Raw genomic sequence first — 14,523 nt, forward strand, 5'->3', positions numbered from 1 at the left:
AAACATTACATCTTCGTATCTCTTCAAATGAAATTGACGATAAAATCAACAAAATAATATTAATATATGATCAAAGTAGAAAAGATGGATTTTGCACATATAAATCGGATGAAAGAAATAAGTTGCGAGAATGAATATGAGGAACAATTATTTTCGACGATGATGGAAAGAATACCTGCATTTGTACTTAAAGGAAGAAAACCAGTGTTCTAAAAAGCGGTACGCGGTAGGCGGCGGTTACCTACCGCCTAGCGCCTAGGCGACTAGGCGGGGCCTAGGCGGTTTTTTTTAAGCTTAAATTCATTATGTGGTTCATGAGTATTATGTTAGTATATGAAATATATATTATTATAAAATCTAAAATTGTAATAATAAATATATATATTAATAAATTTTTATATATGAATCATCCACATCAGTTTACTACTTTACTACAATTGTTGTACAATGAAAATTAAATTTGTTCAACATTTTTTCCAACATAATATATTGATATTAAACCTAAACATCTAACTATTCTAGTTCATTTCCATATTTTTCCAATACTTCTTCTGTATCGGATTCAAACTCAAAATCCATGGCTTCTTCCTCCTCTTCATCCAACATAAATTCTTCTTCGTGAAGTTCCCTTACATCTTCAACATTTGTCTTAATATTTTAATTGTAAAATCGTCTAGGCGGATTTCGCGCCAGGTGGCGCCGATAATGGTGGCGCCTAGAAGTTTCGACTAGCCTAAAATCGGGGCAGTTTTGGACCTCTCAGCGCCTAGGCAGACCTAGGAGGGTATTTTTAGAACACTGAAGAAAACACACACGGCTTCTTAGAATCTGTGACAGGTTTTCACGGATTTGTCCTTAGCGACGGTTTTTGGTTAAAACGTCGCCAATCGCCCTTTTATTTTTTTAAAAAAATCCGTACCCCAACTTTCTTTTCCTTTTTTTAAAAAAATATAAAATAAAAAATATGAATCCGGGACAGTTAGTCCCGGATTGTACTAGTTTTATAAAACCTTACAATTTGTCATATTTTTACAATAAATTTATTGATTTATAATATTTTAAAAAAACCCTCACTTCTACTTCTTGCCTTCCTAGCTCGATTGGAATAGCCCATCTGTGGACCGTCCCGGAAATCATTTTTAATTACTCCTCGGCTCGGGGAAGGGTCCTTCCTCTCTGTTTGTCTACTCCATCTTCCCGGAACTCGCTTCCTCCTTTCTGCTTCCACTCGGAGTCTGTGACTTTGGGACTATGGCGGGCGCGAGAACAACAAGTGGATGTCTGACTATCTCGATAGAGAGTGCTGCAGTAGACGCTAAACTCCTTCCTATGTCTCATGGTATTGTGTGCCTCTTGCCAGGCGGGAAGCTGGTTTTGGCGCCCTTCATGGACTGGGAAGCGGGCTTGTTGACTGCATCTGAATCTCTCGATCCCGGGCAATTCTCAGAGGAACGTGAGAGAAGTGCCCTGGACCACTTTTCTTGTAAACTCTCTCCTCGGGCTTGACAACACGGTCTCCTCTGGTTCTTTTCAAGGCTTCTCTTTTTTGGTTCTCCGCATATTCCATATTGATGTATTTCTCAGCTCGGGACAAGAGATCCTCGAAGTTCCCGGGCAATTTCTTGGTCAGGGATCGGAAAAAATCTCCCTCCCACAATCCTTGCATAAAGGCTGTGACTTTCGTCTCTGGAGCACATGCGGGAACCTCCAGAGCTACTCAATTAAATCGCTTGATGTAAGCTCTCAGAGTTTCATCTCGACCCTGCCTTACTTCAAATAGACTGAAGGCAGTTTTCTTGTATTTCTTGCTGCTGCTGAATTGATGCAAGAATACCTTTTGAAAGTCTTCAAAACAATGAATGCTCTGCGGTGCCAGCCCTTCGAACAATCTTTGTGCAGAGTCGACCAGGGTAGTTAAAAACACTTTACACTTGATCTGGTCCCCATAGCAATGCAACATGGTCATATTTTCAAAGCGAACAAGATGCTCTTCAGGGTCAGAACTCCCGTCATACTCCTTGATTTTGGCTGATTTGAAGTGCCCGGGAAGTGGTTCCCGGACAATGACATCGGAGAATGGACAGCCCTTTACAACTTGAGCACTAATTTTAGAACCAACCTGCCCTTCTAGCACCTTCACCTTCTTCCTCAATTCTTCTAACTCCTCGGCCACAGTAAGAGATTTAAAACCCGCACTTGACTCCCTCTCCTCTTCCCTTCTCTCTTCCTCCTGCGGATGCTCGGGTTGCTGCTCGGGGTGACTGGAATGATGAGTAGTGGTCTTCTTTGTCATGGCTGTCCTTAACAGCATCAGCTACAATTTTGGTCAACTCCTCGGGAGTTAAATGGATGGTGGGCTGGGGACCATTAGGTGGGAGGCTACCTACACCAGAAAGACGAGTGTTGTTCTCTTCCTGGATCTGGGAAGCTTCTTAATTTGTTCTTTTGGTAGGAGCCATATCAACGCCTTAAAACTCAAATTTCCCACAGACGGCGACAATGATGCAACCAGGGTGAAAAGGAGCGAGTCGGGTCGGGTACTCTGCTGGATTTGCTATCAAGATGTTGAAGGAAATATGAGTTGGATGTCTGAACTGAACTTCTTTCCTCCCTGAGTGAGTTGAGAGATCTGCGAACAAGAAAATAATCACGTGAATGGGCGTCAGAGGGGTGTCCGGCGTGATCACTCTGATGCTTAAGTCAGTGAGGAACTCAAGCAAGAAACCAATGTAATCAAGTGATAGTTGTGAGATTGGTGTGGGAGAAGGATAGTAAATACACAATAAATGAGAGCATTCATTGTGTGAATAGAGAGTAAATGTAAAGAATAAACCTGGTATTTATAGTAGGAGATGCAATGATGACCTCGTTCTTTGTGTTGAGCATTAATTATAGTAGGGCGGCTGATTATACCCTATTGTTTTGTCATGTCAAATCTCATACTAGTCACATCTAGCCCATCTGATTTTGTCAACCATTTATTTTACTGTCAGAGATAGGTCGGCTGCACACACCTTACTATGTCGGCGCAATTAAATGCGGTGCTCATATCAAAGTGGTCTGGGTAAAATGCTTTTCGGGATTTCTCACGAGGGCTCGGGCATACATCGTCCCGGGGAGATTATGTCTCGGGTGCTCTTATGACCCGACCTCTTGACTGACTGGCTCTCCATGAATTTCTTTGAGTCGTACTCTCCTCGTCTCTGGCAATCTTATGATTCGGATGTCGACCCAGACCCGGGCACTATCCATGGATAGGCTCCATGGCGCGGGACATCCCGGGCACCATCCATGACCCGAGACATCCCGGGGTATCACGTATGTTGAGATGTAATAGATAAGAGACATCGGTCATGGTCTCTAGAATAATAACTTGCGTATTAGTAACAAATTTAATTAAAAAGCTGATATATAAGGCTACAACTTTTATTTTTTGAGTTTTGTCAAAATCTTTTTAAAATAAAGACACAAATGCTCTCAAATTATGTCGTATGTATTGTCGTTACTACATTGACATAGTTTAGTAGAATATGCATAACTTTCTTGTAAGATATTCGAATTGAGTGAGATCAAAACCAAATGAAAGCCCAGATACGGATTTAAAAATTTTATGTTGACCACTTTTATGAATTCAGGAAAAAAAAAAAAAAAAAGTCTCGGACAGAACAAAAGAGTGGACTGACGCTGAAGAGCAAGTGCACCAGTGCTCCAAGGCTTTCTTAATATACTGCGACAGAACATTGAGCAACCCCGCGCTAGAAAATAGGTGCACCCGCGCCCGACACCTTTGTATCACATTTTAACAAATTAAAATATGATGGTTTCAAATTTACTCCTCATTTCCTTCATTCCATGAACCAAAAACTGAGAGGAGAAATGAGGGTTCTTCATCCTTGAAGCTAAAAATCACCCCCATAAACAACTAGTTCTTCATCAAATTGAATGCATATCCTGGTTCTACACGGAAATTCCATAATAGGTATGTAAATAGTTGATAGAATTCTTCTCTCCTATGGTGTAGTTGAGAAGGTAGGATGAGTTTTGAAATTCATTTTCACAAATTAGGATATTGATCTAATTATTTTGGTTTTCACAGCCTAGAAGCAAGCAAATCAATTCCCATATCGTTCTTCAGCTGGGATTGTAAGATAAATCCTTCCCTTGCTGCTCACATGAGGCATATGATATATGGTGAGTTCTTTTCGAATCATAGTTCCTTTTAAATGCTTTAATAAAAAGAAATTTCATGTTTATTTATATATGTGTTCAATAATGTTGGAAATTAAATTTAAATATGATATATGTCATTTGAAAGGAATTATGAATATTTATCAAAATGATATCAAGAAATTTGAAAGGAACTTTGAAGGTTTTGCACATCATGTGTTTGAAAGAAAGTTTGAAACTTTTGAAGTTTTGGCATGATGGATTAGATGGAAAACCAGCTATATGATATGTTGGCAGACTAAAATGAATAATGAAATGAAAGAACATTGAACTATTGATGCCCTAAACCTAAATGAAGAGAATGTAAGGATGAGTAAGCTTGTGACGCATAATCATATTGTGATTTGTCAATGATCGCTTTTAAAACATACATTTTCATTTTAAAACATAAACCCACCTGCATGATCTTTGATTGAAAATGTGCAAAAATATTGGCTCAAAAATGGTTACAACTTCGCTCAAATTCGGACAACGTTTGGACAGAACTTCGACTCGATATTCTGGCAGCACTTTAGCTAGAAAATGATGCAAAACTTCGTCCCTCCCTTGGCAGCTGGTGCTCGAAAATATGAAGTTTTTGGAGCGATTGTGGTATGCTTTCCTCTTGTCTTTGAGCCACTCTTTGTAGGCAAAGAATAGGATTGAAGTGCTGTGTGTTCAAACTCTTTTAAATGTCATAATATCATCTTAATGTTGTTTCGGTTCATTCCTATTTAGCTGATTGTGTCCCTTGGGATTTTCGAATTTTTGTGTTTAATTGTGCCATAATTTTTCAAGACTTCACAAATAACATACTTGAAATAGATCATTGTAGGTATTTTATATTTATGGGGAAAAAAATTACAACAAAAAAGTGAATCATTTAAAGTTTGAAATTAAACAGTATTTCAATTTACTTGTATTATTAATCTAGCATCAATTTCAATTTTTATAGCAAAATAAGAAGGCTTGTTTTTCACATTTAAGAGTTGGGATTTTAACGATGATCTCCTCCCCTTTACATAACATACTTAACACACATTTATAATTTTTTAATTTTTAGTATTTTCAAATACTTTGCTGTTTAATGTTTATGAAATTTAAATTTGGGAATTTGAAAATCCCTCATGTTTTCAAATATCTTCATTTCATAACATCAAAAAAAAAAAATCCTTTAGATTCCTGATGCATGGGGTTGGGCCCCTCATATCTAAGGATATAGAGACACGAGTAGATAGGCGTAAATTTGTCCCTCTGGTATAAGGCGAAAGTATCACTTTCCGAGCTCGGGCCCACGTGATTGTATTATAGCAACTACTTTGTATTCGTCGTCTTATTACGAGCAGTCCATTATATTCTATTATAAACTCATTTTAAATTTTAAATATTTAGTGTCGTTTCAGTATAAGTCAAAAAAGTAAAAATAAAAATACAGAGCTATACTGCCCACAAATTCAAGAAAACGTCAGTCTGAAACAAAGTGTAACATAATTTTTCATCACAAATATGGCACAATTTTTACTATGACACCCTCTATTTCAAACCGTGTGTATGTCCGAGTATAATTGATGGCATTATTCTTTTAACCAAGAAAGAATCTCATAAAATGTACTGAGTTTCATTGATATATGTAACAGCAACTTACGCGGCTTATATGCATCGCTGATCCTGCGGTATAGGAGAGTTGAGATCCTCTTGAGACGACAGTGAACGAACGTTTTGATGCCGATTGGAAAGAACCCGTGGCTTCTTCTGAAACGAGAGCTGCCTACTCAAGTGATACCTGGTTCTCATGGTATAGAGCGAATGCAAAAGGGGGCCGACTCTTTCCTTGAACTTGAGAATGAGGAAGAACACGAACCTGTAAGCTACGATAAGGCCATATAGCGCAAATAAGTCCCACCATTTCGAATGGTCCAGCGATATTCCAAACATGTTTTGCAAGACATATTCGCCGGTTAGTTTTGGGTCACCGGGAAACAATGGGTCAAACACGAGTCCAAGCATGCCATTCTTCATTCCCCCCTGCATTTCTCACCGTGTTAGCGATTTTTTTTTTTCATTTATGAAGTATGAATTGCAACAGCTAGAGAATGTCCAAATTTTACGATCAAACGAACTCCTAGAGGAACTAGATTTTCAAAAATGTGGAAAATACCTGCAGGGACCATGCACCAAAGCCGATGAATGAAATTGGATAGCGCCAAATGACCTTGGGAAGATCTGGTAGCAAACGGAAGAATCCAGCGGTCATCATCATAATCCCCTGTACGAATACATGATAACGATAAAGTGAGGCAATACACTAAGAAGAGTTATATAGACTTTGGAAGCTTTTATATCAGGGACTGATCCGAGAAATCGGAAGAAAGGGATGAGATTAGGATGGAACTAGAGAAAGAGATGGGGTGACCCCATGAATTTTGAGGGTATAAAACTCGACGATCTCGAAATTACATGCAACCTATGGATCAGCCCCTGCTTTTACATGGGATTACTTACAAGAACTCCGGCTCCGGCTATGATCCCCATCAAGAAGTTGGGAACCAGAGAAGCTACGATCATCATTACGCTTTCTACCATGGCAATGCATCCAAAAATATTCATACAAAGGTAGGCATAAGAAGGAAATCCTGGCTTAAATTTCACCATATAGTTCGTGATCGTCCCAGTAATGGCAGAGACAGCAACCAAGAACGGAAATGAAGACAAGAAGTTCGACAATATAAACACAGCCACGCCATAATATCCGTTAAGCCTTTCTTTATAAAAGACCTGTTTGGTCAAGAAAAACAATAAAACTTGATGAATCTCTATATGTCCTTTCTTGAACTAGGTTATTTTTATGAAATCTTACACATGTTGTTATTAAACCTTCATTTCTTCAATGAATGATGGAAATCCTCCTATCGACATAAAGGTCATGAAACCTATGACGAATCCGCCACAAGCTCCCCTAGCCAAGATCGCGGTATAACTGGTTCCAACATCATAGAATAGGGTGCCGACACAAAGAGCAACAATGGTATATATGACGATTCGAGCCCAGTAATATCCGATGTCTCTATTCATGTTCAAGAATGATCTTTGTGTCAATGTTGAAAGCTGCTTCCACCATCTCGCTTGACTCCCTTTAACTGTTTTAATCTCAAGTCCCTCCTGTGATTTGTTACAATATTCTTCTAGCATTATCAATTTATATTGTATACTAAACTAGACAAAACAGAAGAAAACAAGCCATTCTTAGCTACATATCTGAGTGTCTTAAATTCTTCTGCCACGAAAAACAAATAAAATCCCCATCAAATCAGAGACTTCATTTCGAAAAACTTACAATTGCAGAGATTTCTTGAGTCCTCGATCTCGCCTTTCTTGAATACTCGGAGAACCTGTATTTCTCAACAAGCATTGATTTGATATCAGCAGTTTCCAAATTCATCAGAGGATCTGATGTTGTGTGTGTTTCCTGTCATGCAAGAGGTATAAGACAAATATTCCGAAGTATGGTCAGTATCATAACATTGCTCTTTAAATCCTTGTAACTTCATAAAATATGTTCCACAAGAATTTTTGAGATAGACTATAGCTTAAATTTTGTCCCACGTGATTGCATGTCCAACAGAAACTGGTAAAAAATCAACTAGCCAACTCAACCTAAGTAAACAACAAGACAGGTGGTACTGGATCCATACACGAAGTCTTTGTGAACCTTTCAGAGTAGCTGTCACGATATCAAAATCTGTGTTAATACATCGCAGGAAATGATCTGAAGGATTTCTCCTACTTGGACAGGGGAACCCTGATTCAGCAAAAAACTGAAAAGTAAAATAACATAACGAATATTATGATCAGATTAATTGAAAATAGTAAATGAATCATGGTATCTCAATACATTCATTCTATGATAATACCTTTACAGCCATTCTTGCTTCTCCAAAGAACACTATTTCTCCCCCTGACAACAAACATAGATCGTCAAACAAAGCGAACACTTCACTACTCGGTTGATGAACAGATGAGATCACCGTTCTCCCATCACGAGCAAGATTTTTAATGGCTTGGATTACAAAAAAAGCTGCTGCACTATCAAGTCCACTGGTAGGTTCATCAAGAAAGAGTAGACGGGGTCGAGTTAGAATTTCAAGGGCGATGCTCAATCTTTTCTTTTCTCCACCACTTATCCCTCGTAACTGCCAATTCCCAACCTGCCGATCCGCGCAATCTTGAAGCCCCATTTCCGTAATTGTTGCTTCAACTATCCCTTCAATGTCTTCATTAGTCATCGCGGCCGGGAGCCTTAGATGAGCTGAATATGTTAAAGTTTCTCTTGGTGTAAGAGTCCCTAACAAAACATCCTCTTGCGTGACATAAGCCTGGAAATAGTGTAAATTCATTGATCACTGATCATTGTAATGCAGAGATATCAGGAACAAAAGTTGCTAAAACTCATAATTTTATCCCATAGGGTATGAGGATACTTACAACACCACCATAATCCAGTCTTTGCTTCTTTCCGTTGAGAAGAATATTTCCTGTCATGACGATATTTCTTGACAATCTGCCTGTCATAAGCTCTGATCATATTAGTGAATGAAGAAATTATATCGAAACAAAAACAAAATTCTTCCCTACAAATGAATATGGGCTCGTTTCGCTATCGACGATGTTATTCTTGTATAGGCACACATTGGCAATTTTATCATTCTTGATGATGTTCTACAACATTTGATAAAGTTACAAAAAATGAAAAGTAATTTCCTCGCTATCAACATTACACAAACTATTGCGGAAGAGAAGAAAATGTATATTTCCTATCTGAAGAATATGTGTTTGAGTTCTTGTTACATAGTGTTTTTCATCTCGACCATAAACTAACTGTAAGCCCACTCTCCTAACTACTTTATATTGTAATATATTGTATTATGTAATACACCCCCCCCCCCCCCCCCCCCTTCAAGATGTACTGTATATATTCTTGACAGACATCTTGGAGAGTAAAGTGGAAAGAGTGGTAGACGGTAGAGGTTTGGTGAACATGTCCGCAAGTTGAAGATTTGATCTAATAGGGAGTAATTTGATCGCACCATCTGCTATTCTGTTCCGGACGAAATGACAGTCGATCTCGATATGCTTAGTGCGCTCATGGAAGATCGGATTGTGAGCAATGTGGATGGCCGACTGATTGTCACAAAATATAGTGGCTGGTGTAGGTGTGGCAACGTGGAAGTCACGGAGTAATTGATTGAGCCAAAGCACTTCACTTGTGGTGCTTGCTAAAGCACGATATTCGGCCTCTGTCGAGGACCTTGAAATAGTACTTTGCTTTTTAGCTTTCCATGAGATCAATGCATCACCGAGGAAGACACAATATCCAGTGGTGGATCATCATGTGTCCACATAGGAAGCCCAGTCAGCATCGGAAAAGGCCCTGAGCTGAAGTGAAGAAGATGCTGGAAAATAAATGCCTTGACCAGGAGCAGCCTTGAGATAACGCATCAAGTGATGGACAGCTTGCATATGCGGTGTGCGAGGCTTCGAAACAAATTTACTGAGTTTGTGGACGGCAAAAACAATGTCAGGTCGAGATAAGGTGAGATACAAAAGCTTTCCAATCAAACGACGATACTATGATATGTCTTCAAGGGGGTCACCATCATTGGAGTTCAGATGTAAACGAGGTTCCATCGATGTAATAACTGGTTCTGAATATGGTGTAATAATGCCGATGTGACAAAAAAATTCCTTGCTTGGAACATGCGATTTCCAGACCAAGGAAAAATTTTAGTGATCCTAAATCCTTAAGCTTGAATTGACTCTGAATAAAGGTCTTTAAGGATTGGATTATGTGAGCGGATGGCCCAGCGATGATAATATCATCGACATAGACAAGTAAGGCAACAAAGGAGGAACCTAGCCCTTTTGTGAATAAGGTATTGTCAGACTGAGATTGAGAGAATCCAAATTGAAGTAATGCTTGAGGAAATTTTGAGTACCATTGGCGAGAGGCTTGACGAAGTCCATAAATTGACTTATGAAGTTTACAAACAAGTTTAGGCAACTTAGGATGTTGAGAAACGCGTTTAGTATATCCAAGAGGCATATACATGTAAACTTCTTCCAAAATATCACCGTTGAGGAATGCGTTATTGACATCCAGTTGCGTAAAAAACCAATGCCTGCTGGCAGCAAGTGCGAGGAGAACTTTGATGGTGGTTAACTTGACAACTGGTGAGAATATCTCAAAGAAATCAATACCCTCTTGTTGAGTGTATCATTTAGCCACAAGACGTGCTTTGTGTCAATCGACAGAACCATTTGATGTATACTTGATCTTGTAGACCCAACGACAGCCTATGGAATGCTTCCCGGGGGGGTAAAGGGATCAATCTCCAAGTGTTGTTAGCCTCCATGGCATCAAGTTCAATTTTCATTGCATCCCGCCATTATGGAAAGTGGACAACTTGATGATAAAATTGGGGCTCGAATTGGGAAGAGACATTAAGCACCAGATTTCGATAGGGCTAAGATAGAGCATCATAAGAGACGTAAGCACTTAGTGGATAGGGACACTTGGAGATCAGTGGTGCTGAAGAATGCAGCAAGTTGCAATGATAATCACGGAGATATGATGGAGGATTTGTGACTCTGGATGAAGTTCGAGTCGTGGTAGTGGATTGGTCATTGCTGCTGGCCCTTTGTATTGGTTCAAAATCAATATCCTCTGTGCATGGAATCTCAGGACATGGTGAATCTAAATCCTTTGGCATTACCACAGTTGGGAAAGGATCAATGTTTGGGTGTGATTTGCCCAAATGGCATGGAAATGTAGACTCGTGAAAGATAACATCCCTGGAAATAAATACTTCTTGAGTGTCTATGCTAAGTAATTTGTATCCTTTTATGCCTGAGGGATATCCCAGAAAGATACATGGGCATGCTCGAGGAAATATCTTATCACGGTGAGCAGCCAACGTAGAAGCAAATGCAAGACACCTGAAGTTACGTAGAGTAGAGTAATCAAAGGGTATGTGATATAGAAGCTCATATGGAGCTTTATTTTTGGTTCTCGGTGATGGTACCCTATTGATCAAGAAGGTTGCAGTCAGAACACATTCACCCCAGAACTTCTTGGGTACCCGAGATTGGAAAAGAAGTGACCGAGCCACGTTGAGAAGGTGTTGATGTTTCCTTTCAACCACCGAGTTTTTTGAGGGGTTTGTACACATGAGTACTGACGTAAAATGCCTTTGGCTTGGCACAGCTCAGTGAATGTAAGTTCTTTGGTATTATCAGTGCGAAAGACTTTGATCCGTTTCTGAAATTGATTTTCAACCATGCTATAGAACCGGGTAACCACATGGACAGCATCTGACTTGTGACAGCTTTGATACCATGTTAAGATTGGAACTTGGACCTAACTCAACCCCAAAAGCTAGCTCAATGGGGGAGGATTGTCCAAGCCAATATATGCAACTCCCAGGTTATTTATCCTACCGATGTGGGACAATTAACACACCCCTCTCACGCTTAGGAATGAACATCTGGAGCGTGGAATTTACGAATGACCCAATTATGGGCAGAACGGGTGGCCTAATTATAGACAGTCCAACAACACATAACGGTGGAACCCGAGCTCTGATACCATATTGCGGAAGAGAAGAAAATGTATATTTCCTAACTGAAGAATATGCGTTTGAGTTCTTGTTACATAGTGTTTTTCATCTCAACCGTAAACTAACTGTAAACCTACTCTCCTAACTACTTTATATTGTAATATATTGTATTATCTAACACAACCCACTGTTTTTCAAAGTTCCAAATACCGCAAGCCCCTTTTTGTAGATCCATTGACAACAAAATTAAATATTAATCCGAAATGGAGAACGTTAAAGTAAAACAAACAATAATGAGCAATTCTGTGTAGATTGTATTAAAATTAGAACTCAGACCTAACTCAACCCCAAAAACTAGCTAGCTCAAGGAAGAGGATTATCCAAGACCATATATTTAATTCTTATGTATTTTATCCAACCGATGTGGCTCATCAAGCCCAAGAATAAAAGCGTGAATTTTATAAATGATCTACGGTGGAACCTACGCTCTGATACTATGTTAAAATTGAGACTTAGCTCTAACTCAATTCCAAAACTAGCTCAAGTAAAGATGATTATCCAAGTCTATATATACGACTCTCAAAAAATTTATCAAAGCGATGTGAGACTACTAACATATTGTCCCATTGAAGTCAGTAGATTTAGCGCTGAATTGTGGCCTACTTGAATTTGAGATGGCGAACATTATTGCACAATAACTCATTCATATCGTTGAGCCTGCTGTCCCCTCCAAACGAGTAAAAACCAACGTGTCATTTGCTTGTTATAAGGAGAGTCGTACTAGTAGCCTTTTTATCTTAAGCAAACATTAGGGCTGGGCAAATACCATGATCAACCCACACAAATTACTTAACCAAAAATTTTATAAGACATAAAATTTCTGGTTTCTTGAAAAAACAAAGACCAAATACAATACATCGAAGTTTGGTGTAGTTCTTTAGTTGGATATTGCTGAACATATATATATATATATATATATATATATATATATATATATATATATATATATATATAGACACACATTCTAATTCCTTTATTACGAATTCATTGAAAACAAATACCGGCTAAAGCATCAAGAAGGGTAGATTTGCCAGAACCCGAAGGACCCATAATGGCCATGATCCGACCAGGTTCTGCGAACCCGTTTAGCCCATGAAGCAGCTTCCTCGTCGGCCCCTGCCCAAAGTTGGGTAGCACCACCGTGAGCTCCTGCCACACCAAATAAGCTTCGCCGCCACTGCGCAGAAATCCCATCTCGACATCGCCGCCGGAAGCACCACCCAACACAGCATCCGCACCACCACCCGCCGCTTCTATCTCCATCATCAAGCCCAATCTACTCCAGTGCGTGAAAAAACAACTGTATTCACCAAAAAAGTAAAACTTTTGTCCCCTCACTTCATTTTCTTGGCTGAAATACAAAACCCACCTCCGTATTTATATAAGAGATGAATGGTTGTTCGGGGTATTGACAATTTGTGCGTGAAATTTCCTGCATTCATTTGAATGCATGGCTTACTTAATTTCGATATTATAAAAGAGAGAAATTATATGACGAAATTGAGGGAAGGGGTCAAGAAATTCAATGCATGGGGTCCCAATTATATGGTTCGCAGTTGGATTGAACCATAATCAAGATTGAAACCCCAAAAAAATTGAAATCTTTGTACAAACCTACAAAGACAGCAGCATGTCTACGTCCATTTTCTGTTTTCACGTCCACGCTTTCGTTTCTCACTCAATATCATAGTAACTTCTTTATTGTACTCATTTTAGTATAATTGTTTTGTTGGGGGCTAAATCAATAAATATATATATATATATATATATATATATATATATATATGTGTGTGTGTGTGTGTGTGTGTGTGTGAATAATTGAGAATTTTAATACTGATAAATATTTCTTTTTATAGCATATTATTTTTTCGGGAACTTTTTAAATATGACGAAAACTTTGTTATTAGACAATCAATCGAGTGTTTTTTAGAAGCTGATTATTTCTGATTTTTGGGTTTTCAGTTTTATTTATATATAAAAATAAAAATAAATACAATTTTTTACATTAATCAAAACGTCAAAACTGATTCAACATGTTTTAATTAAAACACTCAAAAAAGCTTAAATTATTTAATATCTTAAGTTACAATTTTTGTATCAAACTCACCTTAAGTAAAAAGATCATAAAACAAAAATATTTATCTGTTAAGTAAATATTCTCAAAAATAATTTTTAGTAATACATTATGAAAATGACAATTAACAAAATGACACATAAATGGTGTGATTTGGATTGAAAACCGAACGGGAACTTTAATTTTTTTTTTATAAAGACATCAATTTTAAAGCAATTTGAGCTGTCGCATTCAATGGTGCAACTCCCTAAGATTACTGACACTATTAGGAGTTGATAACTAGTTGGGCAACAGGTGTTCATACGAAACACAATTACAATTAAATTATTAGTTGTATAATTAATTGTTGATGCAAAACAAATTAATTTTCTTTAAGAGGGAAGACAACTTTCTTTGACACCTCATAAATTCGAATAGATATATTATGAGATGATCTCACGAAATTTTAGTTGTAAAACATGTCAATCATGCTCATATTTAGACAATAAAATGTAATATATTTAGCGTTAAAAAAAAATTTGATTAACGATCCAAATAAAACATCCATATCATAAAGTTGACTTGTGAGAC

General features: G+C 38.2%; 1 protein-coding gene and 1 long non-coding RNA gene across 4 annotated transcripts; one reads left to right on the forward strand and one right to left on the reverse strand.

The window, feature by feature from the left end:
- Window positions 1-3,631: 3,631 nt before the first annotated feature.
- LOC140831023 (uncharacterized) lies at window positions 3,632-6,018 on the forward strand. The gene is made up of 4 exons (XR_012117761.1): window positions 3,632-3,979; window positions 4,097-4,191; window positions 4,711-4,818; window positions 5,844-6,018. It is a non-coding gene; the product is annotated as an uncharacterized lncRNA (long non-coding RNA).
- Window positions 5,857-13,401, reverse strand: LOC140831022 (ABC transporter G family member 15-like). Of its 3 annotated transcripts, XM_073194703.1 has the most exons (10): window positions 13,249-13,401; window positions 12,881-13,155; window positions 8,689-8,768; window positions 8,118-8,579; window positions 7,899-8,021; window positions 7,541-7,672; window positions 7,081-7,365; window positions 6,709-6,981; window positions 6,365-6,472; window positions 5,857-6,231 (listed from the first exon to the last, which is right to left on the reverse strand). In XM_073194703.1, exons 2-10 carry the CDS (start codon window positions 13,143-13,145, stop codon window positions 5,857-5,859), a joined length of 2,103 nt encoding a protein of 700 aa, XP_073050804.1. In that variant the 5' UTR covers window positions 13,146-13,155; window positions 13,249-13,401. The 3 variants fall into 3 exon arrangements, with proteins under 3 accessions (XP_073050804.1, XP_073050803.1, XP_073050805.1); XM_073194702.1 differs by having other exon boundaries at window positions 12,881-13,330; XM_073194704.1 differs by having other exon boundaries at window positions 5,994-6,239; window positions 12,881-13,331.
- Between the last annotated feature and the right edge of the window lie 1,122 nt (window positions 13,402-14,523).

This window comes from Primulina eburnea, chromosome 4 (assembly GCF_022965805.1).
Source record: "Primulina eburnea isolate SZY01 chromosome 4, ASM2296580v1, whole genome shotgun sequence".
Taxonomy (NCBI): domain Eukaryota; kingdom Viridiplantae; phylum Streptophyta; class Magnoliopsida; order Lamiales; family Gesneriaceae; genus Primulina; species Primulina eburnea.

Coding starts and splice junctions, on each gene's coding strand:
- LOC140831022 (XM_073194703.1), bottom strand. CDS start 13,145: ATGATGGAGATAGAAGCGGCGGGTGGTGGTGCGGATGCTGTGTTGGGT. Junction 7,366..7,540: donor CTCAAGAAATCTCTGCAATT/GTAAGTTTTTCG, acceptor AACAAATCACAG/GAGGGACTTGAGATTAAAAC. Junction 6,473..6,708: donor TAGCCGGAGCCGGAGTTCTT/GTAAGTAATCCC, acceptor GTATTCGTACAG/GGGATTATGATGATGACCGC.